This window comes from Electrophorus electricus, chromosome 15 (assembly GCF_041902795.1).
Source record: "Electrophorus electricus isolate QZ-2024a chromosome 15, ASM4190279v1, whole genome shotgun sequence".
Taxonomy (NCBI): Eukaryota; Metazoa; Chordata; class Actinopteri; order Gymnotiformes; family Gymnotidae; genus Electrophorus; species Electrophorus electricus.
The window spans coordinates 17617325-17643963 of record NC_137511.1 but is presented as its reverse complement, the minus strand read 5'-3'; the positions used below and the strand labels follow the sequence as shown (position 1 = coordinate 17643963).

The 26639-nt window shown below is 44.4% G+C and overlaps 1 protein-coding gene across 4 annotated transcripts; it reads left to right on the top strand.

The window, feature by feature from the left end:
- The first annotated feature begins 511 nt into the window (after positions 1 to 511).
- On the top strand, positions 512 to 22192 carry ppp1r9bb (protein phosphatase 1, regulatory subunit 9Bb). 4 transcript variants are annotated; one of them, XM_035533265.2, is made up of 10 exons: positions 512 to 2348; positions 11330 to 11462; positions 12279 to 12399; positions 12511 to 12615; positions 13374 to 13509; positions 14359 to 14514; positions 14775 to 14828; positions 15165 to 15394; positions 15944 to 16040; positions 20540 to 22061. In XM_035533265.2, exons 1-10 carry the CDS (start codon positions 945 to 947, stop codon positions 20762 to 20764), a joined length of 2661 nt encoding a protein of 886 aa, XP_035389158.2. In that variant the 5' UTR covers positions 512 to 944; the 3' UTR covers positions 20765 to 22061. The 4 variants fall into 4 exon arrangements, with proteins under 4 accessions (XP_035389158.2, XP_081554207.1, XP_081554206.1 ...); XM_081698081.1 differs by lacking the exon at positions 20540 to 22061 and adding an exon at positions 22090 to 22192 and having other exon boundaries at positions 513 to 2348; XM_035533266.2 differs by lacking the exon at positions 20540 to 22061 and adding an exon at positions 16555 to 19587 and having other exon boundaries at positions 517 to 2348.
- Positions 22193 to 26639: the final 4447 nt, after the last annotated feature.

Sequence of the window (26639 nt, the reverse complement as noted above, 5' to 3'; positions counted from 1 at the left end):
GAAACGATACACAGCGTTGATGGTCGTCATGAAGCATTTTGCTCGGAAGATCCAAAATAGCTGTCTCAGCATAGTGTTGCTGGGTTAAAGAAATAGGCTACTGTCGACACAGCAAAGCCTACAAAACGTTCATATGAAAGCCTGATCTAGTCACATGGTATAATCTGTTTAATTACGGTGATATGCAGTAGTATTATAGTATTTGTATTAGTTTAGTATTATAGTTACTGTACAGCAATATATAATATAGCTATAGCGATCACAGTATCACCTCACCCTGGAGTTCATGAACAAACTAGTGAAAATTCAGAGGTGCCATGTTTCTGTTTAATGATGAAATCCGGCTTTGGGAACGTGGCTAAATAAACGCATGTGGCGAGGTGTCGAGATACATCTGGTAGGATATTCAAGGCGGATTAATAAAATTGCGCTTGTGCCTAACTCGGCGCGCGCTATGACCCTGTCGCGCGAGTTTTTCTTTACAGCAGCGGGTAGCGAGCCGCTGCTGCGCGAGAGCCAGAAATCCGCAGCTGAGAAAATCCAGAGATCAGGAATGATGTGGCGAGCAGGGATTAAACGCCAACGGGAAAATTCCGGGGTGCACCACCGCTCCAAATTTTCACGATCTGCACGAATGCTTTAGTGATCGACCGCGTTTTACGTGGGTTTGGCTTGAACGTTGCAATAACGGCTGATGGAAGATGCAGAGCTCGTCACCCTGGTCGTGTCCGGCTTTTAACGGATATTGTCCTTATATTTGTCTGCATTGATCGGCTGCTTTTTAACTTCGTTTCTCGTTATTTTTTTTTCTTCCGAAAACTATCTCGTGCCAGTTCAGTTCTTATTGGAAACATTTATTTCATTAGAAAATCTGTATTTTGCATGTCGGGGCCAAAGCGACAGCAATGTCTCTAGTGAACCGCAACGGAAAAGCCTAACGGACGATGATGAAGACCGAATCCTCATCCTCTAAACCAGCTAGCACCACGCTTCGGAGCCCCTCTCCGCATCGGAACGCGTATGAGGCGGGGATTCAGGCGCTGAAACCGGCCAACGATATTCTTAACAACGCCGCAAACGGCGACGCTCAGGATGGCAAAGCGAAGCCTTCCACTCGCGGTCGCACGTACGGCTCGAACGTGCACCGCATCAAGAACATGTTCATGCAAATGGGCGCATCCTCTCCGACGGAGGGAGAGGCCCCGACCAAGGCGAACGGCGACAGCAAACCCGTTCGCCTTGCGCTCCCCAGGGCTGGAAGTCTGAACGAGAACGTGGATCACAGTGCGCTACTGAAGCTCGGAGCCACGGTGTCGGAGCGCGTACACCGCTTTGATCCCAAAGCGGAGGGCGGAGATGCGAGAGGGTCCTCCAGTTTCTCCAAACTGCAGGAGACGCGCAAGATATTTGAACAGCAGCACCAAGAGAAACAGGCGGCTTCCAACCGAATCTTCCTCAAGAAAGAGCGCGCTGCCGGCTTCCAGGACGGGCGTTTGGATGTGGTAGCTCGCTTTAACGGGAGCACGGAGTCGCTGGACAGTCTGGATGCAGTCGGCGGAGCCGGCGAAGCCGTGTCACCCACCGTTAGCCAGCTGAGTGCCGTGTTCGAGAGGGCCGCGGAGCTGCGCAACAACCTGCACCGCCTGTCCAACACGCCCCCGCCGCCGCCGCCGTCGCGCGGAGTCACAGCCCGCGCGGGCGCGCTCAACTCCAAGATCATCACTAAAAGAGTGCGCACCTTCCCCCCGGGGGCTAACAAAGAGGACGAGGCGGACGAACGCCGGGAGCAGGATGGGACGTGCAAGACGCTTAAGGACAAAGAGCAGGCGCTCTACGCGGAGATCCGGAGAAGGACGGGAGACAGTGTGGGAGACTGCCACAGTGAGTCTCAGGCCGCTGAGAAGGCTTTGTCTGAGCCGGCCGGCGACGCAGCTGTTATCCAAGCCGATGCCCATGCGTCTCTTGCTAACGGGACCGTGTCCACCAGTGAGGAGTCCTTGGTGCCAGGTTTGACCCAAATGAGTGTCAACGACGCCGGGCAGGCAGAGGATAGCGGCTTGACGTGTCACCCCAGCCGCTCCGTGGGGGTCAGCAAGGAGGAAGACGAGGACGACGAGGGCACCCTTAAGGAGGACTTCTCTGGCGCCGACCTGGTGGACATTAGCACCTACAGCGCCGTGGGGGAGGACTCGGGGGACAGCCAGCCGGAGGACGAGGAAGAAGAGGAGGAGGAGGAGGAAGAGGAGCCGTACGAGGCAGAGTCCGGCTGCACAGAGGTGTCAGGACTCCCCGTGGAGGAGGACCTGCCCCCGAGCCGCAAGATCGGCTTCAGCACGGCGCCCATTAAGGTGAGGTGGTCACATGCTGATCTGGGTCCTGTTGACCTTAACTCACAGATGCCATGAGCGAAAGTTACACGACTGGTCTTAGGTAAGTAGCACAGGGCAGTGTCTGAGTGAAACACTTTCCCCAGGGGCTACTCTTGTTCTCAGCTTTGTAATCACTGGCATGGCCATTAGAACTGTGTGTTTGGCGATGCAGGTTTACGTTGACTTATTGTGCAGCAGTGAAAAAACAGCTCCGCCCCCTGCCACCAATCACCACTTTCGGGTTAAGTAACACAGAGGGAGCTCATTTTAGTGCCCTTATGGAATACAGCCATCTTGGGACCACTGAAGTGTAAGAGAATGTCTGAGCTTGTATGCCTGCATGTGTGTGCGTGTTCCTGTGTGTGTGTGTGAGACAGGGTGAGAGAGCTTGGTCTTTTCCGCTGTTCAGTGTTGTGTTCCTCAATAGGCCCTTTCTGCTCCACAGTCAGGCCGTCAGAGTACCACGCTTGGCTACAGTGAGAGTGAGAAGGCTTGCGTGCGGCATGGAGACCTGGAGCCGGGAGACGGGTCTTGCGTCCCACGACCTTGCCAAAGCGACGTAGTCAGATGCGCAGCTGTTAGTTACTCGCGGCAAAACGAAGGGCTGCAGCAAGCAGACATCAAGAGGGAGAGAGAAAGGCACAGAATGAGAGAGAGAGAACAAAAGAGAGAGAGAGAGAGAACGACAGAAGGAGAGAGCGAGAGAAAAATGAGTTTGTTTGGATATTGCAGACATTTCACCTCAAGCTTTGTCTATGCAAATCCAGTGTTCACTGAACCTGCTTGACTGGCATTTCTCTAAGAACGTCCTAGACATACAAATATCTAAATGCGTATCAGCTTGTGAATCCTGCCGTTCATACAGCATCAGTGTGCTTTGGATGAAAGTTTCCTGCACTGTTTGGCTTGACTTCAGTGGAAGATTCTTTACAGCGTGTACTGTGCGGCTGAGATGTCTGAAGATCTCGGAGGCGCTCTGAATTAACCAGCTTTCAGTTATTAGACAGCATGAAGCATCTTTAGTGTCTGCACAGACAGTGTGTGAGGACACTTCAGCTCACAGGAAGCATGTGACGTGTTCCTGAGACATAGCTGAAGCTGACAGTGTGACTGATGGGCGTATGTGTGTGTGTGTGCGCGTGTGTAAGAGAGAGTGTGAGATACACCCACACATGTGAGGTGTGTGTATTTGTGCTTGTTTGGCGGGGAAGAAAACTGAGAGGCGGGATCTATAAATGGAAACGCTGAAAAGCTGTGCACGAGGTAGAGCAACAGTGGGAGGTGGATGGTGCCAGAACAAGGTCTTCAATACGGACGAACAAAAAGATATATACTGCAACGACAAAGTCACAGTTGTTGCAAAAAATGCTTAAACTGCAAACAAAGCTGGAGAATTGTGATGGTTCATTTTTACCATGCAGCAATTTTTTTGCAATGCTTTTTGTTTGCATTTCACATCTTTTTGCTACAACCTCTTTTCATGCTCCTTTTCCCCATTTGAGTTCCTCTTTTTTCCCGTTTTGCGGGTCTACACACACTGCCTGTCTATACACATGGCCTGTCTATTCCACCTGTCCATACACTGCCTGTCTATACACACGGCCTGTCTATACACACTCTAATACTCGCTGTGAAATCCACTGTGCTCAATCCAGACCGCCTGGGGTCAGCAGAGGGTTAAGATGCGCAGGGGTCACAGAGCGGCTATACAGACATCCCCTCATGCCGGTGTGAGTCTGAGCAGACTCTAGGCATGCTGCCTGGTGATTAGCAAGCACTGAGCTATAACTGGCTGTGTCGTTTCTTTTCTTTTCTTTCTCTCTCCCTCTTTCTCTCTCTCCTCCGTTCTCACTGTTTCTCTCTATCTCTCTCTCTCAACCCCTCTGTCTCTCTGTCTCTCTCTCTCTCTCAACCCCTCTGTCTCTCTCTCTCTCTCAACCCCTCTGTCTCTCTCTCTCTCTCTCTCTCTCTCTCTCTCTCAACCCCTCTGTCTCTCTGTCTCTCTCTCTCTCTCTCAACCCCTCTGTCTCTCTCTCTCTCTCTCAACCCCTCTGTCTCTCTGTCTCTCTCTCTCTCTCTCTCTCTCTCTCTCAACCCCTCTCTCTCTCTCTCTCTCTCTCTCTCTCAACCCCTCTGTCTCTCTCTCTCTCTCTCTCAACCCCTCTGTCTCTCTCTCTCTCTCTCTCAACCCCTCTGTCTCTCTCTCTCTCTCTCTCTCTCTCTCTCTCTCTCTCTCTCTCTCTCTCAACCCCTCTGTCTCTCTGTCTCTCTCAACCCCTCTGTCTCTCTGTCTCTCTCTCTCTGTCTCTCTCTCTCTCTCTCTCTCTCTCTCTCTCTCTCTACCCCTCTGTCTCTCTGTCTCTCTCTCTCTCTCTCTCACTCTGGTGATCTAAGACCCAGATCTCACACTGGCCACATTGTTCTTTTTTCCTCACTCCATCTCTCCCTGTCAGTTGCTCTCTTCTCTCCCTCGCTCCTTCTCCACTCCTCTTTTTAATCTCTCTCTCTCCTCCTCTCTCTCCCCATCTGTGGTGTTCCCGCAGCCCTCCTTTAACCCACTCGTCCTTACACACTCCTTCCATTTCACTCATTCCTCTCAATTCCGGACTATGATTTTCCCTTCCAACCATCTCTCTCTCTCTCTATTATTGTTTTCTCTTACACACACACACACACACACACACACACACACACACACACACTCACACTCACAGACACACACTCTGGAGCTTAGGCACAAAACCCACACTGTATGTCTTTGCAGTCAGTAAATGCTTACCATTCTTCTCCATGATTGAGCTGTAGACAGTGAGGGCTTATGAACATCTATCTGGAGAGGAGAGTTAAGGCCCTCTGAGGTTACAGAGTATAATTAAGCCATATATCTTCAGACAAACACCCCCCCCCCCCCAGAATAGCTGTTACAGTGTTATTCAACGCTCTCCAGAGCACATACAGTAGCATACAAAGACTGAGCTGGTTTGTATATTGTCTGTTAATAATGAACTACGTTTGTCGTCTGTTCACTTTGCCTAACACAAGTAGTTTCCCCATTTGCAATGGCACCTACATTTGCCTCAGTGTTTTTTTCTTTTGCTTATCTCTTGGGGACCGACGGTAACTGGACCTTTGGCTGTGGGGAAGACCTGTGGCAGACTTCTGCAGGATGTGGATGGGAGTCTAATACAGTGTTCTGATCTTTAAGTTGATTTGAAGAAGGATTCCACCATGTAGCCCAGAACTGTCAGTGCTGCTGAGAGGGTTCGCACCCTAAAGGAATCAGGTCGTGTGTGTGTGTGTGTGTGTGTGTGTGTGTGTGTGTGTGTGTGTGTGTGTGTGTGTGTGTGTGAGGGGAGAGCTGGTTAAACTCCCAGCAAGGAGACTGTGCCCTACTTCTGCGTTTCTCTCTACTTTGCCAGCACTTTCAAGGCTTCCCCTGGACCAGACCAGACTAGTGCAGGAGAGAACCAGAGCAATATGCCACTGGTTACCCTGGTTACTCACTCCCGATGCTTCACGGAAGACACAATAATCACCGTGTGTTTATAGAGGAACACAGCTGGCTGAAAATGGTAAAAATGTAAAAAGAAAAAACCCAAAAACATTTCTGACATGCTTTCCAAAAGTGAGCTTGCATGTACAGATCAACACATGGTCAGGCAACAGAAATTATTTTACACCTCCTTCTGCAGGAAACAGCATGTAATTTCTTCCTGTTCCTTTTTTTTTTTTTTTACGAGCCAGGCTCTAGACATCTGGGTAATTTCATACCTCAGTTTTACCACGACACTCGGTGTCCAGCCTGCGTTCGTGTACACATATTAATTTTTTTTCTTTGGTTGTGGTTACCCCAGTTTGAGTATGTTTTACACATCATGTGTTCACATCTGCCAGGTTTATTTCTGAACTGCCTCCTGTGTGTCACAGTGTTCAGTAACATGCCCTCCAAGGAAATCACGTACACTTTTCCTGGCTGTGGTGTGAAAGGTATCATGTGAGGCAGGTCAGCGTTATCCTAATGATCCATCGTGCGGGTGACTAGCCGCCTCTAACTCAGCAGCAGAGGATCCACAGCCCAGCATGCCCCGCGCAGCTTCTAATTATGGGTGAAAGTGGTTAAGGCCGTTGTGCACCATGAGAATCAGATCATGAAAATGAGTGTTTGCATGGTGTTTTTTTTATTTTTTCGCCTAAAAGTTCCAAAGCGTCACCAACATACAGCCTGTGACACACATGCACGCACGCACACACACACACACACACACATACACACACTCCTCTGTCTGTTGTGTAGTGTTATGTTTAATGTGCTAGTACAGAAGTGAGGTGGCTTCTGAAGTGCCTACTACCGTAGCACTACACACACTCAAACACATTCATTCTGTCTGTCTCTCTCACTCAATTTCATTCTGTCTCATTTTCTGTCTTAACCTAGATGAAGTGTTTATTTGATGAAGAAGTATATGAAGAAATGATTTGATTCTTTATGGCTTTATTAGTAGTTTAAGTTACTGAATGGTTCAGACTGTACCTAGATATACTGTTCCTGGGTGTTTGGGTGTTCCTGGACATGCTTCTAGTTGTTGGCCTCTTCATTTGATGTTATACGTGGATGTTTGGCTATTCGTGGACATATTTCTAGTTAATGGACTGTCCCTTTGATGTTGGACTATTCCTGGATGTTTGGCTGTTCCTAGACATGTTGTTGATAGTTGTTGGATGGTCCCTTTGATGTTGGACTGTTCTTAAACTGTTTGTGGCCGAGACCTAAAATGTTGGCTTACAAACATTTATTACCATATTACTAATTTTAGGTTATGCAGCGATGCCATGGAGGTGATGATGTTTGTGTGAAAAGACCATTTTTTGAAACGTGTTTACGACAGTCTGGGTGGAGTCGTTTCAGCCCCACAGCACTGTAAAAAATCTCTGTACTGTATGTGGATTGGAGATGGATGCGGTCTGTTGCGCATTCTAGGCTGGCTTGCTCAGATAACCCCCCCCAAACGCCACTGGTCCTACAAGGGCTTCCATGTTGCTGCAGCGCCTAATGTGGTGAACTGGGACACACAGCTGAGACACGTCATCCTCTCTTCCATGTACCGGAGCCGGAAGAGCGGTTTTTCAGCAAAGGACGTTTACAGGGCACTGAGGACACTTGCACCACTGTTAGACACACCCACAGGCATCAGTACACATACGGTCATCAAAACGCTCACAGTGACCTTAGCCCCATTTCTGACATGTTAAGATCTCAGAGATCTAGTTTTAGACACTGGGAGACATCGTTAGGGAGACACTGTTAAGAGGGTCCAGGAGCTGCTATGTGAACCAGCAGTGATGGAAACAGCAGAACTGGCCACAGCCCTCAGTGGGGCAGAGCCAGGTGGGGGTGGGAGAGGGGCAGCAGAAGGCAAGGTGGGGAGTTCCTGGCCATCTGTTCAGAGTGGCGACCTACTCTCTCTGCCTTACAACTGGAGAACTGCATTTCTCCTCCCTCATCCCAGCTCTCTCTCTCTCTCTCTCTCTCTCTCTCTCTCTCTCTCTCTCTCTCTCTCCATTTTCACCTCCCTTAATGCTGATGTTTGCATCCCAGAGTGGGGCTGCAAACTGGTCTGAATGAGCTCTGTGGCTGGGTGGGTTGGTTGTGCACACCCACACAGGATGGGATAGCCTGCTGGTTGGATGCACACCAGGTTAGTGGCGATTTCTTGCTTAGAAGGTTATGGTGTTAGACGGTCACATCGTCGCTTTATTTTTCTGGCATGTAAAAACTATTTAAGAGAGAAAACACAGAAGCTTGACGAATCTTAACGCTTATGCAACCCCAGTGGACAGATGGTTGCTGTTTCCCAGGAAGCCTTACTCCCTGCAGACTTTCAGTCTGGACATCTGACAATTACATAATTACATTGTTTATTGCTGTAAATGTAACCAACGCAGCCGAATGCCAAAATCTGCCTCCGCTTAAAACAGGCCCTATAAAATCATTCAAAAATCAACCTGTGACCACAGAAACCACAGTGATTGGTCATGGGTTCTTAGGCGTTGAGTAAAGTAACAGGGCGGGATAAAAAGGCAAGCAAATGGTGGAAAGAAATCTGCGTTAATTCGTGGCTGATTGGTGGCACGTGAGCTGCATGTTCTACAGGTTCTTCTCGTGGACAGCTGGCTACATTTTCTGGGTGCATATAGGCAGGGTGTCTTAACTAAATAGACCAGCATCTCCAAACATGAGATTTCAGATAGAGGTAAAAAACACAAGCACAACAACAGACCAGCATATTAAAGTGAAATTATAAACACGCCCAGGGCCTCGACAACAGGAGTATTGGAACTTGTAGGTAGAGCTGGTAACTTTCTCAGCTTTGATTGTGGCTGATGTCTAGCGTTTGCTTAGCTTGGCTGCTGCTGAGACACAGAGGGCTTGCCTGATATATTGTATGTAAGCTTTTATCACAATAGCGGTGTTTCCATTAAAAAAAAAAGAAAAAGAAAAGATTAAAGCAGAATTTATTATGGCAAAGCTGTCAAGTCAAAGCAACTTCATAGATGCCCAGGTCTATTCTCCCAGTGAACAAGTCAGAGATGACACAGCCAAGGAAGAAGTCCCTCAGAGTATGAGGACGAAACATTGAAAGGGATCAAGACTCAAAGTGGGAACCCATTCTTCTCTGGTTTACACTGGACACCACAACAGGAACAAAATGAGCAATAAAAAACAAACAGAAAAACAAACAATCTGAGGAAAATAAGCAATAGAATTCTGGGAATTCTAGGAGTCTGGGTTCAATGACTGCATGTCCGAACTCCATCCGGAACCACTCAGGAACAGCTGCCTGATATTCACCCCAGCCAAGTGAACCTAGAGCCTTCTCGATGTTTCGGGAAGGGGAGGGAACCAAGCGGGTGGAGAAGTGGAAGGGTGGTGATTGTGCTGATGAGGGTGGGAGGAGCTACAGCAAGGGAAGAGATCAGTGTGTGGGAGGATCCAGAAGAGGAGAGATCAGTATGTGGGAGGAGCCACACGAGGAGAGATCAGCGTGTGGGAGGAGCCACAAGAGTAGAGATTAGCATGTGGGAGGAGCCACAAGAGGAGAGATGCTCAGCAAGACCATGCCATCTGCGAGTAGATGTACCTCGGCAGAATGAGAGGATGGTTTAACATGGTCAAATAACACAGTGTGAAAAATAGGAGCATATAATGTGTGCAAGGGTGGACTCTGCATCTAGCTATGGTAGCACAGATAAAATGATAGAGCCAGAAAGGAACAGAGACTTAAGGGCTCCCTGGAATATCAGAAATTCGCTGCTCTCAGTAAACAAACTTGATTGACAAACGAGAGGTGAAGAAACAGCATCATAACATCCCAGTTTACCATAACTCTCAATGCCGATGGACCCTCAGATCTACACCTTTACCTAATATAAGATATTTTTAACCAATTAAGAAGTCCAGAATATTAAAAAAATGACTTATGTGTTTGAAGACAGTAAGGAGAGATCTGATTTGTGTGAGTGTGTGCAGGGGGAGGGTGGTCTATCTAATATATAAGAGGTATGTAATGTGTGGAATAGACACGTTGGGTGTGGAGAGTTCGTATCGGTATCTGAGGGAGACAGGCAAACCTACTGAGCTCAGAATCCCAGAACAGTCCTCCAGATACCACATATTTTAAACAATTCATCAAGTACCACAAATTTTAAATGATTAGGCAAGTGCTGGAATTTTTACCACAGATATTATCAAATTGTCAGATTAATTTATCTTGCCCAAGGCAAGATATTCAACACATTTATTGTTTCATGACATAGCCAACACAAATGAGAAGCAGAATGAAAACAGTCCATGTAAATGACCAGGGAAACAGCACCTAAAATGTTTAGCCACAATTAGAAAGTACTTCAGCTAATAAATGTGTAGCTATGTGTTTTTAACAGCTGTTTTATTTTAACTTGCTGAGAGATCTGAAAATTATATCAGCCTCACAACAAAGGTGTGTAAATAAAAACTGAATCAGAGTGCTGGGTGGTTGTCATGGTGACAAAGCCACAGTATGCACTGAGTTCGCAGCAGTGCTAATGTACTCGAAGCAGCTGGCAGAGGATGGTTTAATGTATTGACTGAGCCACAATATGGCAGGGAAAAGGTTCTAGAGATGACCCTTTTGCATGTCAGAACTGATGGATTTGATTTTAAGATTCAGAACACTAATAGATCATTGCAATAAGCTTAAATATATTATATTGCATATACATGCATTTTTCTTGCAAATACATGTGTTTACCTGTATTACATGTATGTGCAAGTGCAGGCTTGTGCGTGCATATGTCTGTTCACATGTGTATATGTGTTTGTGTGCATGTGTTCAATTATGTTGTTTTGTGCATGTGTGTGCACATGTTCACGTGTATATGTTTTGTGTGTTTGTGTGCACGTGTATGTGTGTGTCGAAATGGCTGAAGCTGTAGGAGGATTGTCATCTGCTGTGACTAAGTGGGTTGTTTAAACTGGCAGCAAATCTGTGAAGTTCCCCTGAAGTGCAACTCTTACCGCCCGCAATACCTGATCCCAGAGGAGCTCTGTGCTACACACAGTAGCTCTAATGCACACAGCTCTGCCTCTCACAGGGCAGCTCAACTCTACCCAGAGCAACAGCACTACTCCACACAGAGCATCCCTACTCTACACAGAGCAGCTCTACCCCACCTAGAGCAGCTGTAACTCACAGAGACAAAGCACATATTCCATCCAAATTGCCTTACTCCACACAGAGCAGCTCTGCTCCACCCAGAGCAGCTTTAATGTTTTAGACCTAGCCCAGGAGCCCAAGCTGAATCTGTAGAGGAAAGTGTCTCTCAACTACACTTTGCTGTTTTATAAGTGCAAAAACTGAGCAATGCATGATATTAAAGGACACAGTAAATGTTGTAATAGTCATTGCTGCTGTCACCCACAGGTTTTCCTGACCTACTCCAATGAGGACTATGACAGGAGGAATGACGATGTGGACCCCATGGCTGCCTCGGCCGAGTATGAGCTGGAAAAACGAGTAGAGAAGCTTGACCTCTTTCCCGTGGAGCTGGAGAAGGGTATGGTGGAATAGATGGATGGATGGATGGACTTGTAGAAAAAAGACAGATTGGATAGAGGACATCAAGTCATCAGTAGACAGATGGAGGCATGGATGATAGATGAATGTTTTTAAGGGATGAATGGTTGTGGTGATTGAACATTGTGGAAGGGTGGTTAGGAGAAATGGTTGGACTGAAGCACATTTCTTTCTGCATGTACCAGTGACAGAACATTACCTTCTAGAGGTCCCTCATGCCTTCAAAATATTGTTTAACATGGGTGTATGGATAAAGAAGTGAACGAAGAGATGAATAAAATGATTAGTGTAGAATCAGAAGAAGACAAGCAGTTGATTTTTCACAACCTCTCTCATGTAGATTCAGCTGAGTTGCAGTTGGTCCTTTAAAATAAAGTGGAGATTGATTTTTTTTTTAGGACCCATTGTATTTTGTGAGAGCTGGATCATTGACTGCCACAGACAAAGTCTGAGGACAGCCATACTTGATAAGCATTCCCAGGGGGCTTAGAGACAAAGGACACGTGCACCCATGTGCCACTTGATGTAGAAAAGAATACACAAAGAAGCCTCCCTGTAAAGATAACAGTTATATGGATGTAGTGAGGAGGACAAAAATTGATCCTTCCACATCCTCATAAATGCACAGAGATGCACAGAGACATGTTGAGATGACTACATAATGCATAGTCTACTGTCACGTGTAGTCTTGAGAAAGGAGTAGATGGACGAAAAGCTGGAGTCAGAGAATGAAAGGGGAAGGGGCCGAAGGCAGAAGGTTCTGAAGCTGTGTGGTTCGGCTTGGTTGTGTGTGCAGACAGAGATGGACTGGGCATCAGCATCATCGGCATGGGCGCAGGAGCAGATATGGGACTGGAGAAGCTGGGCATATTTGTGAAAACTGTCACTGAAGGAGGGGCTGCCCACCGGGATGGCAGGTGCACACACACACACACACACACACACTCACACGTGCATTCACAAACACATACACAAACACACACATACACAGCCTCTGATCTCTCTCCGTCTCTCTTTCTCTCTTTCAGGATCAAAGTGAATGATTTGATAGTGGAGGTGGATGGAACCAGCCTGGTTGGAGTGACTCAGAGTTTTGCAGCCTCCGTGTTAAGGAACACATCCGGTACAGTTAGGTGAGAGACACCAGCTTACATATTCACACATGCAGACGCCCTCACAAACACACATGCACACACACACACACTCAAACCCATAAACCTACACATATCCAAAGACGCACACACATCCGTACCTATCCAAACATACCTGATTGAACCTAAAGAAGAAACAGCAAAGTTTGTATCTTACAGTGCTCCAGCGCTACATTCAGCATCCTATATGGAATAACGTGTGAATACTCACAGTTACAGGTGTATTTTAAATCTTGAAGAACATTTTAGTGCTAATAAATCAGAAGCTGTGGGATGATTGTCATAATGGCAACCCACACAGTGCCAAACTAAGTGTTAAGATTTAGGTGCAGGTTTGTCCTCCACTTAAAGCTTCATTCTGTATTTCTGTGCTCTACTGTGTATCTTTAGCCTGCTGTTCTGGATGGAGCTCTGCAATATTTCCTCATGACCTTACAGTAGGGCACTGCGAGACAATGGAAGGTTGAGAATAAAGCTGCAACAAGCCTGCACGTTAACCACAGTAGATAGTTTACGTATTTTACATACAGATGTCACCGTAGCTACCTCCTGACATTGCCAGTCATGTGAAAAGCTGATCAAGCAGTTTTTAAGCAGCTTCTCTTCTCTTCTGGTCAGCGCTGGGATTTGTAGTCTCTCATCCTGCCTGTTCACAATCCAAAGCACTGAACAGGTGCTGGCTTGTTGATGCACTCGCGGTGCTTTGATTGGTCGGTTCAAGCAGGTGCGGCTGTGCGCAGGTTCACAATTGGTCGAGAGAAGCCGGGTGAGCAGAGCGAGGTGGCCCAGCTCATCCAGCAGACCCTGGAGCAGGAGCGCTGGCAGAGGGAGATGATGGAGCAACGCTATGAAAACTACACGGGAGATGAAGAGGAGGTGAGCGTGTGAGTGTGTGTGTGTGTGTGCACATGTCTGTATATAGCCCAGCTTGTTAGGTGTTACATAGTGTTCCTGACATGGTAAAGTGCTTCTCACACTTATTTTTTAAACTGAAATGGCAAAATCTATTTTTGGCTAGGGTCAAAGTTATGCTTCAAACACTGTGTGTGTGTGTGTGTGTGTGTAAGCAAGTACAAGTGCCCCAATTTATCTGTCTCATGGCCAAAAATGAGAAACATGAAGTATAAATGGTACTGTGACAACCACATGAGAGACTGAACATTACTTCCTGTAGTAATGTAACCGTTGAGTTTTCTGTGGATCCGTGTGTAAGCCACTAATAAACCAGCGATTTCCATGTCCTGTCACCTCCTATTGTGGCCTGTCATTAGTTACTTCACCACTGCCACGGCCAGAATGGCCAATCCCCATGACAACCAAACCTACAGCCAGTCCGGTGCCTTTCTGTTGCAGGAGGATGGGTTGGGGTTTAGTTTGCAAGTATCCAGTGTTGCAACATGCCATGTTCCAGCATATCTAATCAGCTTCAGTATGACAATCATAACATGATTTGATTCACTAATGATGCACCGTTGCGCTCAAATCAGAAAATGTGAGTAGTGTCAAGAGGGTGGCATGACCACAAAGCAGTTTGTTTGTTTGGAGTAGGCTGCTGCTGATGAAGTGGTACATACGGGTCTGAAAAGTCCAATGGCTCCATCTTGTGGCCAGAATTCACTCCAATGCCACAAGGCCATACCCATATCGTCCCACTAGGGCAACAGAGCCAGTGTTCCTTACAAGTTCAGTTGCTCAGCTCAGTGTCTATCTGCCTCTGCTCATCAGCCGGCGGCCTACGGCACTGATGAGGAGGAGGAGGAGGAGGAAGATATGAACTCCACATACCCCAACGCCATTGAGGTGTTTGACCTGGCCGAGAACGAGGACATGCTTTCACCTGTGGAGGTGGACCCTGAGAAGCTCGCCCACAAATACAAAGAGGTAATTAATAAACAAACAAACAAACAAACAAATAAATAAAGAGAATGCAAATGCTCTTTTCAGCACTTAATTAGCTGCTGTCTTGTTGCAAGCAGCATCACTGGCAATGAATTTTTTCGGAAGCAGTGTGCTCAGATGTTCTCAGAAAGGGAGGCCCTGTTGTTCCTGTACTAGCTACAGCATGCTGTGTTCAGTGGGAAGGGGGCGGTGGTATGTTTGGTCACATGATTTACTGCTGACTGTGTTGGTTTACGCTGCAGCTTCAGATCAAGCATGCCGTAACTCAGGCCGAGATCCAGCAGCTCAGGCGGAAGGTAGCCCCACTCACTTATCACTAATGCTTTACGTCACCTGTCTCTCATAATTAAGGTCTCAAAGTTTCATAATTAGAACTGTTTGTGTTTGTTTTCACGTATTTTCTAGAAGAAAATGTGTTGATTGTGTAGAAAAATGAGAAAGACGGGGGTAAGACGGGACTCTGTGTGTGTGTGTGTGTGCACGCTTGTGTGCGGGTGTGTGTTTATGTATGTCTGCACATGTGTGAACATGCTTGTGTATGGGTGTGTGTTTATGTATGTCTGCACATGTGTGAACATGCATGCATGCATGTGTATGTGTGCGTGCATGTGTGTGTGTGTGTGTGTGTGTAGCTGAGCCACGCAGAGCAGGAGAAACAGCGCTGGCGTGGTGAGAAGACCCAGCTAGAGAAGAGCGTGCATGATAACCGGGAGCGGATGGAAAAGCTGGAGGGTTATTGGCTGGAGGCACAGAGCTTGTGTCAGGCCGTGGACGAACACCTGAAGGAGACCCAGACACAGTATCAGGCCCTGGAGCGCAAGTACAGCAAAGCCAAGCGCCTCATTAAAGAATACCAACAGAAGTGAGTGCACCAAGCAGAAGCCTCGGATCCTAAACTTCACATTCTTGTAGTTTTTGTGTTCAAAGACTTTGGTCAGAAAATGGTGGATGATTATTATTTTATTTGTTTTAGCCTACATGGTCAAAGACACCACGTTACATTACACATTAATGAATAGAACATGGCCCTGGCTGAAATCATTGCAGGAAATAGGTTGCCAGGATTGTGCAAATATGATTCAGCAAAGATACTGTAATGTAAAAAAATTATAAAGAGTACTCATTTCCTGTTGTATATAAATATTACCAGAGTATTTATAGTTTCCACTGAAATTGGTTCACTGCTGTGGTGATACGTGTGGGGACAGCATAAATCTGAACCTTTCTAAAATAATTAAATATTGCCATGTGTGGTAAGTTAGCAATAGCCATCAAAAGTAAGTAAAATACTTGGTGACAGCACACAGTGATAGCCATCTAATTGTTCAAGTGGAATCCTGTTATGCCACCTTATGTGGGATTTGTTGGTTTGCTAATGGACGCCCTACGCATCTGCCCCCCTTGCATGTAGGGAAATTGAGTTTTTAAAGAAACAGACAACTCAGCGGATGACTCTGGAAGAGACAGAAGCGTCACACAAAGAGGAGGCTGAACAGCTCCAGGACAAGGTAGTGTATGGGTGCAAGCTTCATGTCTCACTGCTAGTCACTCTGAGCCCAGATAAGCGCTGTAATATGTTTAAAATCTACTCTCAGCCTAGCCTTTCTCTTTGAGGTGTGCATGTTCATTTTGTATATGAAATATTAAATATAGTGTAAAACATGATGTGTCATGCTCAGATCAGTCATGTCAGACACCTGAGACCAGCATGTTAAAGTCTGGCACTGGGGCAGATTTTTCAGGCACATGCAGCGTCATTAAAAGTGAGCAGTGGTAAAGTAGTGTTGCATTTCCCTCACCTGACTGTAGATTATTGAACCACAGGATAACCAAATTTAACCTGATTCTTTAAGCCTTTTTTTTTTGTTTTTTTTTGAGAGGGGGGGGGGGGGGATAGCTAGACTATGCACACATAGGTGGATTTAACACTTTTTAAGTAAGGTAAAAAAGGTAAAATCAATGTTTCTGTGTATATTACGGTCAACAGGGTGAAGAACTTACCTCATTGTTCTCTGTATTTAGGTCACTGATCTGGAGTGTCAGGTGGAAGAACTTAGGTCACCAGAACTTTTATAAGAATGGTTTATAAGAACCATTTTGAACTACTGTAAGAGAAGAGGTGCTGCAAGATATGAAGATCAGACAGCGATCCACTTAACTCCCTACGATTTTATCTCCAGGGTTCTTTCTTGTCTTGAACATTTCCTATGTGAATATTCCTATGATCAGTGTTAGTTTGGTTTCTTTTACCTGCAACCCTGTCACACATCAGATGAACTTCACCTTGGTCATATTTAACAGATTCAGACTGTTCCTGAGTCACTTGACTTTCTTGAGTAAAAACCCATTTGAGACCTACTAGCTGATGAGTCTGGTCCTACTTTTACCTGCAGAAGATGTTTCAGAAACTTGGACTTGGTGGTTTGCCTTTGCAAATACGACCCAAACATCTTACTGTATGATCTTCTAACCATTTCCGTTCATTTGTTTCTACCGTGTTTCTTCTGCAGTGGCATTGGTCTTTATGTGGTAAGTCCATCATGGCAAGTGTGATTTGTATATATTCTTTATAAATATATAATAACATAATCGTAATGTTTTAAATCTCTTGGGCAAATTGGTAAGCACATGCTTCTGGGTGGAACTGTGCGTTTTAAAAATGAATTTGTAGGAAAATGAAAAGGCCTCTCATTAATCCCGTCTCTTGAAGGTAACGCTAAGATTGAGTAGCGTATGACATACGACGATGTAGCCTCCCGCCAAACGGCCGTTTCGCGTTCCTGCAGACGTCCGATTATCTTGGCCTTAACATATCTCCTCTGCTTACAGCATCCACACCTTGATTCACTTTCTGCTTCTCAAGCCATGTGTTCACTGTACACTCTGCCCAGGGCTTGGACCTTAAAAACCAACCGTTGCCTTTCAGTGTTAGACCAGCGGGAAGAAGTGATGCGGGCTTCCACTACTCCGGACGTCGCTTAAACGGCTAATGTGTGCAAACCAGTCAAGGCCGGTTAGCAAAGGGCTCGCGTGCGCATCGCTAACTAGCTCCTGCTAGTTTTCACTCATCAAAAACCTTTTAGCAGCTTTTCCGATACAAATTCCTTAAAAGAATACAGGCTCAGATGTGTTTTCTAGTCATGCTAGCTGTTTAGAAACCCGCTCCCGCTCCCTAGTGAAGATCAGTTAGTTTTAACAGTGATCAACCGTTTCCCAGTAAGCCTGTTTATTTTGTGTTGTCTTACTGTGATAGAGAACAGACATGGAGAAAACGATTGCCAAATTTCTATAGCTCGTTCTCCTTTTTCCTCTCTTAAATAAAAGCTGTTATTTTGTCTGGCAAGAGTAGATATAATTTAAACAAAGAGGGGCTGAAGATCTGTGTGCATCTTATTTCACAGCAGCAGCCTTTAAAGTAGGTATTCTTTCATGATGGAAAGGTTTAAAAACTGGTGACAAACTGAACCACATTAAAAAGTATTAGTTGGATATATGCTGACTGTCATACCATCTGCAATAATGGTAAAGTGATTGTCAAGAAACAGTGAAACAGCACGAATATCTGTGAAAATGTATCCATGCAATACATGTGAAGGTAACTGGAATTATGCTTGTGAAGTAGTGCTTTAGATTCCGCCATTAGTCTCCGAACAGTGGTTGACATGAAATTAGGCATGTACTAAAGAAACAAAATGGGAGGGGCTTGTATTGAACAAGTTGAAGAGTTTTGTTAACGTACTTTTCTGAAATAAACGGTCAACAGTGAAGTTGCGGTGAGTGTTGTTTGGTGCCGTTGTCGTGATGAAGATACTGTGATGTGTTGATGAAGATCGTGTTCCTGTGATGAAGATGTGAAGATGCTCAACCTGTGTGCTGCCCTTGCGCCTGTTGTGCAGGTGTGACTCACCGACTGAGCAGCAGGTGTAAGTTCATCGGTCAGAACTGGTTAGGTAGCTGCTCCAGTCTTCTCCCAGCTAGGAATCTTAGACTTCAGTTTTAATGAACCTTTCTTTAGTTTACCAGACTTTTAGTTTTAACACTTTTCTTTAGTTTCCATTAGTTTGAACACTTCATTAGTTCATCAGGGCACCTGGCAGCCAATTTTTTTTCCAGGTTTGTAAACTGATAAAAAGTCAAATAAATCCTGCTTCATGGTATTTTGTAAATTGCATTGTTGTGCACTTGTAATTCTTAAAGAGTTTTTACAGACATTTTACATATAGGTAGAATAATCAGCAATTGGAAAGTTATTTTGACCAGTTTGAATATTCATTTGACTTTATTAAAAGACACTATTTGGTACACTTTCTGGTAACTTAAAGGCTCTTTTGGCCTGTGCATTTGCAATGTTTATCTGATAATCAGAGAGTCATAAGTGAACTGTTGTACTTTTTAAAATCGATTAGCAATGATGTCAATGCAGCATTAATGTACACATGACCTATATGTCAGATTTCAGCAATTTAATCTTAATATCTGTAATTTGGAATAATTTCCAGGACTTTGATTCATCTTGGGTCATACACACAGTTTTCCACCAGTCCACTAGGCACCATTCTGCAGTTGGGAGGAACCCAAGCTGTGTCATAGCCATTAATGTGCCAGAATTTCGGCAAAGGATGGCCTTGATAATTGATCTTCTTTACCTTACCCACTCAAACTTTCAGCTTGAGGACTGCCAGCTGTTCGTACCTTGCATTCAGGGGATACCACCGGGCTTTCGCAAAACTATGACTCACATAGATGCCACGGCCCATCATGGTGTGTGTCGGGATGGGATGAAGCCATATTACATGATCTGATAAGCATTGTACCTTGTCGTGCCATGGTACATGATGCAAACATTTCTGTTTCTGTGATGTCTAATGGCAGTCCGCCTCATATGCCTCTCTTTGTTCAGCTCCTCATCCTTTTCCATCTTCTCCAGGTCCACCTGAAACTCCTTCATTGTCTTAACATCTTCCTCATCCATCATGGCTTCAAGAATGGATCTCTATATGTGTTCACAGCTGCTAAAGAATAACACACACACACACACACACACACACACACACACATATACATTATACCAATGTCATAGTTGGCCTCTTTCATTTTTTCTGACTAACAGTGCCAACCACAGGAATATGCATTCCTCAGTGGTGGAAGTGGTACTGGGTAGGGCTTTAGATACAAGGGAGGTGTAATGAGGAAGCATTCGGGGGAGGGGCCGTATCGTGACAGAGCCCCTCCCCAACAGCACAATTCCTGGCATGTCAGCCTATTGGGCCATGGCCCTGAAACCAATGCCAAATGGCGAGGCCGGAGGACTGATTGACCCGACATGGGCCAGCGCAAGCAAGACAGAGGGGGAAAGGATAAGGACCAAGACGACAACAGATGCAGGGATGGACACACCAACTGGCACAGGCACAGACACCAAAGGGGACAAAATGACTGTCACAAATAACGTGATGGGGACACGCACAGTAACTGGGACGGGTACAACATTATTTAACAAGTTAACAAGTCCAGGTAAGCTGGCGAGAGCCCCGGGCTGTTCCCCAGTTGTCGGCTGGGTTGCAGTCTATCCCGCCTGTGGGGAATCGCTCCTTGCCGATTTGGAGGGCGGCAACCTTTGCTGTCCCACCACAGGGGGCGCACCAGCCTTCCTCCTTCCGGCATCACCTCCTTCCTGCCTCTACAAGGCTTCAGAACGGGTGCAAGAGTTCCGGGGCTGTGTGCCCTAGTGAATGAGGCTGCCTCTAGGTGTCTCATGCTGCCTGGCTTGCTTGAGCCTGGGCGATACCTCCTGGGCGGAGCCTTGTGCTGCCTCGTCGGTGCCAGAGGCTCGTCATTCTCGGAGATGTCAGACCGAGCATCACTGTCCGTGGGTGAATCCCCATGGAGGACCTCCTCCACCTCCATCGGTGGATCCTCTGCATAATCGGACCCCATGTCCTTCCCTGCGAGGGCTGTGGAGCGGTGTTTTCTACCCTTTTACCCTTCTTTTTCTTCCCTTTCCCAGGCATCCTTGGTCGGTCTGTGTTTCTGTAACGAGGAGGTTCAAGCAGGACGCGGGGACGAGTTGCAGACACAAGAACAAACGTTTATTTACACACAACATATAACAATTAACTTGAAGGCTAACGGGGATAAATACAGACAATACAAACTTGTAAACAATAGACTTTTATATGTGTATGCTAATGACACAATGAGGAGCAGGTGTGAGACACAAGGAGGCCACTGACGAACACCCCCCCCCCCCCCCCCACACACACAAAGGCGTTCGGAGGAGGGGCCATATCCTGACAGGAGGACAGTATGGACCAGCCATGGTAGGGAGTGTTTAGTGGTGTAGCAGGTACAATCCATATGGAACTGACAGCACTGATCATGCATTAATGGTACCAATTTGGCTGGGTATGGCCTTAGTCACTGGTGAGGCCATTGTGGATTTTATGATTCATTTTGATTGGCTGTGCAGACAAAGGTTGGTGGGTCAACTTGGAGACGGTTGGGTCAGGGATGCCAGACCTCACTGTTGAGCATCCTGGAGCTGTCAGGGGCCTAATTCAGCCAAAAGCCAATGATGGGTAGTGACTACCTGATGAACCCTGTGACGAGCTTGTTAAGGATTTAGGTTTATGTGGAGTGTTATTAGTGGACTAGGCCCTATGTGAAACCATAATAGTTTGCCAAAGGAAATTTGAAATCTCATCCTGTGTATAATTACATTTTGTGAGTTTTATTTTTGCATAAGTGCAAATAAAATAATTTAATAACAAGTAAACAAAAATGTGCCTGTTCTGTCTGTTTTGCTAAACAAATTGTCATTTTGTCAAAATTCTAGCTGATTATCACACTCACAACATTGGCTACACTCTTCTCCACCTGTTTCTCATCCCCCTCCCCTGTTAAATAACCCTCTCACATTACGTTTGGTGACTTTGGTGTTCTCTCTGCAACTCTCTTTTACCATTGCTGTCTTATCATTTTGAATCTGCCTGTGCCTTGCTTAGTTTAATTTACTGCTGATCAACCAACCTGCCAGTTCTATTGAATATGTATTTGCCTAAGATGAAGATTGCAGTTTTTGATGCTAGCAGGTAGCAAGCAGTGTTGTATTTTTAAACCCATTGATTTTTAAACTATGCATACTAACCATCTTGCTTAGCAGTCTGTGTTACAACTACACAATGTCAAATTTATTCTAGTAACTGGTTTGCTTCTATAATATAATAACAAATGCAGAGTAGTCTAAACTTATCAGACTCGCAGATACAGTTGAAACTTCTTCAAAATTGCTGAAGACTGACACATCTTGAAGTCCTTTAAGAGCTCTTAGACTTGAGACTGATCACTGCGAGTGGAGATTAACTGTGAAAGCCCTGTTATGCCCATAAACACTTGACATGCTCAACATACTTCTGGTGAATTTTACATGAAAAACTGGCTCAGTTTAATTTCACTTGATATGATACAGGCCTTACTCCATGTCAAATACTCCATGTCTGTGTTTACTATAGAATTATTTTCTGATATTTTTTTTCAATGTAATCATATATCTTGCAGACTACAGCAGAAGAACACATTTTTCTCATACTTCATACTTTTTTTCACAAGAGAAAACTTTCCTGTTTCTGACTGAAACTTGGCAATAAAATATGGATTTTTCCACCTGAATGAACTTTGCCCTACAGATTGTTCATTTGCTGGAGCTCCTCATTTGTCAGTCGCTGTGGAGGTCTTGGTGTGGTTTGTATAATTCAGAATGCTGCTTTGAGACTTCCTACTAAGTCAAAAAGATGGTCTTACATTACACCTAAACTTAAATCTTTTCACTGGCTCCCTTGAAATATCCATATCCATTGAAATTTCCATTGAGTGCTTGCTGACAATGCATGCTGCAAGCCATCTTAAGTGTTCACGTTAAATCATGTTATGCCACATTATGTGGGATGTGTTGGTTGTTAATGGACACCATACATGTCTATCCATGTTTCCTGTAGGGAAATTGAGTTTTTAAAGAAATGTAGCTCAATGTAGGACTGTGTAGGAAGTGTATGGGTGCAGGCTGCATGTCTGACCTTTTATTACATTTTTATAAACCAGACTTTCTTTAAGTTTTAACACTTTTGTGTAGTTGTAACAGTTTTCTTTAGACTTTTCCAAGACACCTAGCAACTAATCTTTTTCCAGGTTTGTAAACTGATACAAATAGTAGAATCCATAGTGAACACACAGTGATATTTCATTCAGTTAATTGGTACTATAATACATTGAATAAATACAGACTGAAAACACTATCATCAGGCTCTGTATGAATCACTAATCTGTAAAAGTGCTTAGCAATGAAGTTTTCTTCATTTTTTTTTTTTTTACTTTGAACACCTAAAAAACAAAATATGTCAAGTTTCCCATTCTGCAATAAAACCATTGGTAAGACACAGCCTTTAAGACATTATACAAAGGAAGACACTCAAAGGAATATTGGTCCTGTTGGAATGAGCCATCTTGGACCAGATGAGTCCACCTGTGTTGCTCTCCTTTTCACGTCTGTGATGCGTCTGTGATCAACTGTGACTATGGCTTCCACTGACGTTGTCTATGGACCACACTAGCAAAGATTCTTCACTAGCAGGTACACAAAGGAACATGAAAGAGTCCTGATAAAACTACGCAAAAATGCACAGTAATGTAATGTCTGAAAGATGAAAGATAAATAGACATATTCATCATACATATTGATAGCTCTTGCAAATAAATTCAAGTGCACGGAAAATTTTGGTTGGCCTGGTTAAAGTTAAAGTATGGTATTTAACAAAATAGGGTTTAACCCGTAGTAGAGGTCTGCAAAGTTGTGAAAGGCAGGATATCCACACATTCCCAGCTTGTGACTTTATGACCCCTAGGGCCAGCAGAAGATGACAGGAGGGTGTAAAACATGTCCTTGTGGAAGTCATAAACCTTCATAACACTTTAATCCTGTTAATGGTGCTGCTGCTAAGACTTACTGGTGTCAGGTGTGTTATAAGGCTTGATACTTAGTTATCCCATGTGGTGTATTGTATGTTCCCTGGAAGGTGTATGTAAGGTTTTATGTAAGTGGGAATTGTCCGTTCTCCACAACAGCGCATTCTTTATGCTGCTAAAACCACCTCACATAAGTAATATCACTCTGCGTAATTATTCAGCAAATATGTTGTGTAGACAGACATATCTAGAAGATCCGCTGAACTTCCATATATTTAAAACAGAAGCCCCTCCAGCTTTTGATTTGAGCTAATGTTACTTTCTTGCTAAGGGTTAGAAATTCATCTATAATGTACATGTTCATATACAAATATTCTGTAGAATAAACACGAGTATACGTTTGCATATGTTGGGTATTTGAAACGAAGGCACGCACACAAGAAAGAGGATCCAATTGAAAGAGGTTTTATTCAGTTTTGGGAGTAGGTGGGGACTGAATGTTACAAGTCAGGTATGTGGGAGTTAGCAGGTACTCTAGGTCAGGCTGGTTATAAGAGTGGAAATACTTTGCAATGAGAGTGTGAGGGAGGGGATCTTAAATAGGAGAGTGGTTAAGAGAGAAAATAGACAACAGGTATGTTTAATTAGTATCCTGGAAATTCTGTTGTTATTTCACACTTGTTTCAATGTACTTGCCGCTTTCAATTTGTTTGGCATTGTCTGACTCTTTATCACACGTCTGTCTCAATTACAGACTCCACAAATGCTTAAAAATGAAGAAAATACTGTCACGATTGGGCACACCATCCTAGCGACCCTGTTCCCGGTCGTGTCTGTTTTCCTTTACCTGTTACGTTCCTTGGTTTCGTTTTCTCCGCCCCTCGTCTGTTCCTTAATTCCAGTCCTTGTTTTGGTTCTCCAAGTTCATATGTTCACCTGTGTCTGGTTAGTGCTTGATTGTCTTGGTTATTTAAACCATACATGAATCTTAACCATCTTGCTTAGCAGTCTGTGTTACAACTGAGTTTGTAAAATGTGAGATATTCCACTCCAGTTCAGAACACAGTAGCAAGCTCATTTGCTGACATACTCTGGCATGTTATAATAATGTCTCCATTACCCTCTTTTATTTTTTTTCTGACTATACCATGAGATGAGAAAATATGTGTGGCAGGCGGTATGGATTTTCTCAGTGTATAGAATGACTAGCTGTGCAGAGGTATGTTGGTGGTTGATCTTGGAGAAGGGTGGGATTAGGATGCCAGACGTCATTGCTGAGCCTTCTGGAGGTGTTTTGGGCCTAATTCAGGTAAATGACAACAAAGGGAAATGCCTGCCTGACGATTCGTGTGAAGAGCTTTCAAGATCATGGGTAGTGGGTTCTTAGAGGATATTATGGAGTGATGGAACTGGGCCCTATGTGAAACCCTAATGGTTCGCTGAAGGATTTTTGACATCTCATAATTACATGATATTAACTAGTTTTATTTTGCATACATGCATATAAAATAACAGAATAACTAAAAAAATAAGTAAACAAAAAAATGTAACAAAAACTTGCCTGTTTTGCCAAGCAAATGGTAAATCTGAACTTTGACACCAGCAAACACTGATGACTGTGATAAAACATGATAAGATAAATAAAAGCCCTTTGATTTTGAAACCACTGGTACACATTAAACATATAGTTATGAATTTTATTTGTTGTTTCTCATGTCAAACTACAGCAAATGTAAGAAATTTTAGCTCATTGTCATGCTCACAGCCTTTCTCCTTTCCTCTGTTTCCTGGCCTGTCACGCATCTACCCCTCATTAGTTCCCTACTTAAACCTACCCAACTCTCCTTCATTGTGAAGTCTTATTGCTGAGCGGGGTTTTTTTTTTTACTGATTGATATGTGACCTTGTTGTGTAGTTTTGGGTCTTGGCTGTGGCTTGTTTTCTCTGACTGCATTCTTTGGATTGCACTGTAATTTGTAAACCCAGTGATTATTAAACATCAATAAGTGCTAACCATCTTACTTAGCAGTCTGTGTTATAGCTATACAATGTCAGATGTTTGCTTGAAGTAACTAGTTTTATTCTGTAATCTAATAACAAATGCAGAGTAGTCTAAACTGAAACTTCCTGAATATTCCTAAAGACAGACATTCTGAATGCATTTAAGGGCTGTTAGACCTGAGACCTGAAAGCCCTGTTATGCAAATAAACACTTGAAATACTCATCATTACTTCCGGTGAATTTTACATGAAGCTTTGGCTCAGTTTACTTTCACTTGATATAGGCATTACTCCATGTCTGACTTTTTTTAGAACATTTACTATAGAATTTTCTGTTTTTTTTTTCAAACGATATAATCAGAAATCTAGGTGACTGAAGCCCAGCTTTTACCCCAATACCAAACAAAAGAAAACTTTTGTTCAGAAAACTGGCTACCTCGTTCACCTTGTAATAAAGGTTTTGGCTAAACCCTTCATCTAGGTTTTGGTAGATTTTGTTTGCTGGAGATAATTACCGGAATAGTAGATTTTTTTCTCATAACTTCCAAGAATTTTATTGCTTATGGCATAATATGCTTTGTGAATCTTTGTGCTGGAATCAAACTGTGGGCCTGGGCCAAATGACCAATAAACAATCTTGAAACAAGAGGTAGCAGGAAAACTGGTACTTAAGCTGCTCTTAACTCAAATGGCATTAAAGCCTTTCCTGTAGCTGTGACTGTGCTGTAGTTGTGACTGTGCTGTAGCTGTGACTGTGCTGTAGCTGTGACTGTGCTGTAGTTGTGACTGTGCTGTAGCTGTGACTGTGCTGTAGCTGTGACTGAAAAAAAGCACTTTGGAAGTTCAGACAAACAGCTTAACAGCTCCAAGGTATGAACCTATTTGTTCCCTCCCACCTGTGGGTTACAATGTCCTTTTACTAAAAGATTTTAACAGTTTCTTACCTAATAATTAACATATTGGTTATGAAGGGCATCATAAACTGTAATTTAACCAATTTGACTTATACTATTCGCGGCTCATGTGTGCTTTTGACACTGCAGGCCTGACACCAGTATTCAGTGTTCAGTATTCAGTGTTCAGTGTTCAGTATTCAGTGTTCAGTGTTCAGTGTTCAGTATTCAGTGTTCAGTGTTCAGTGTTCAGTA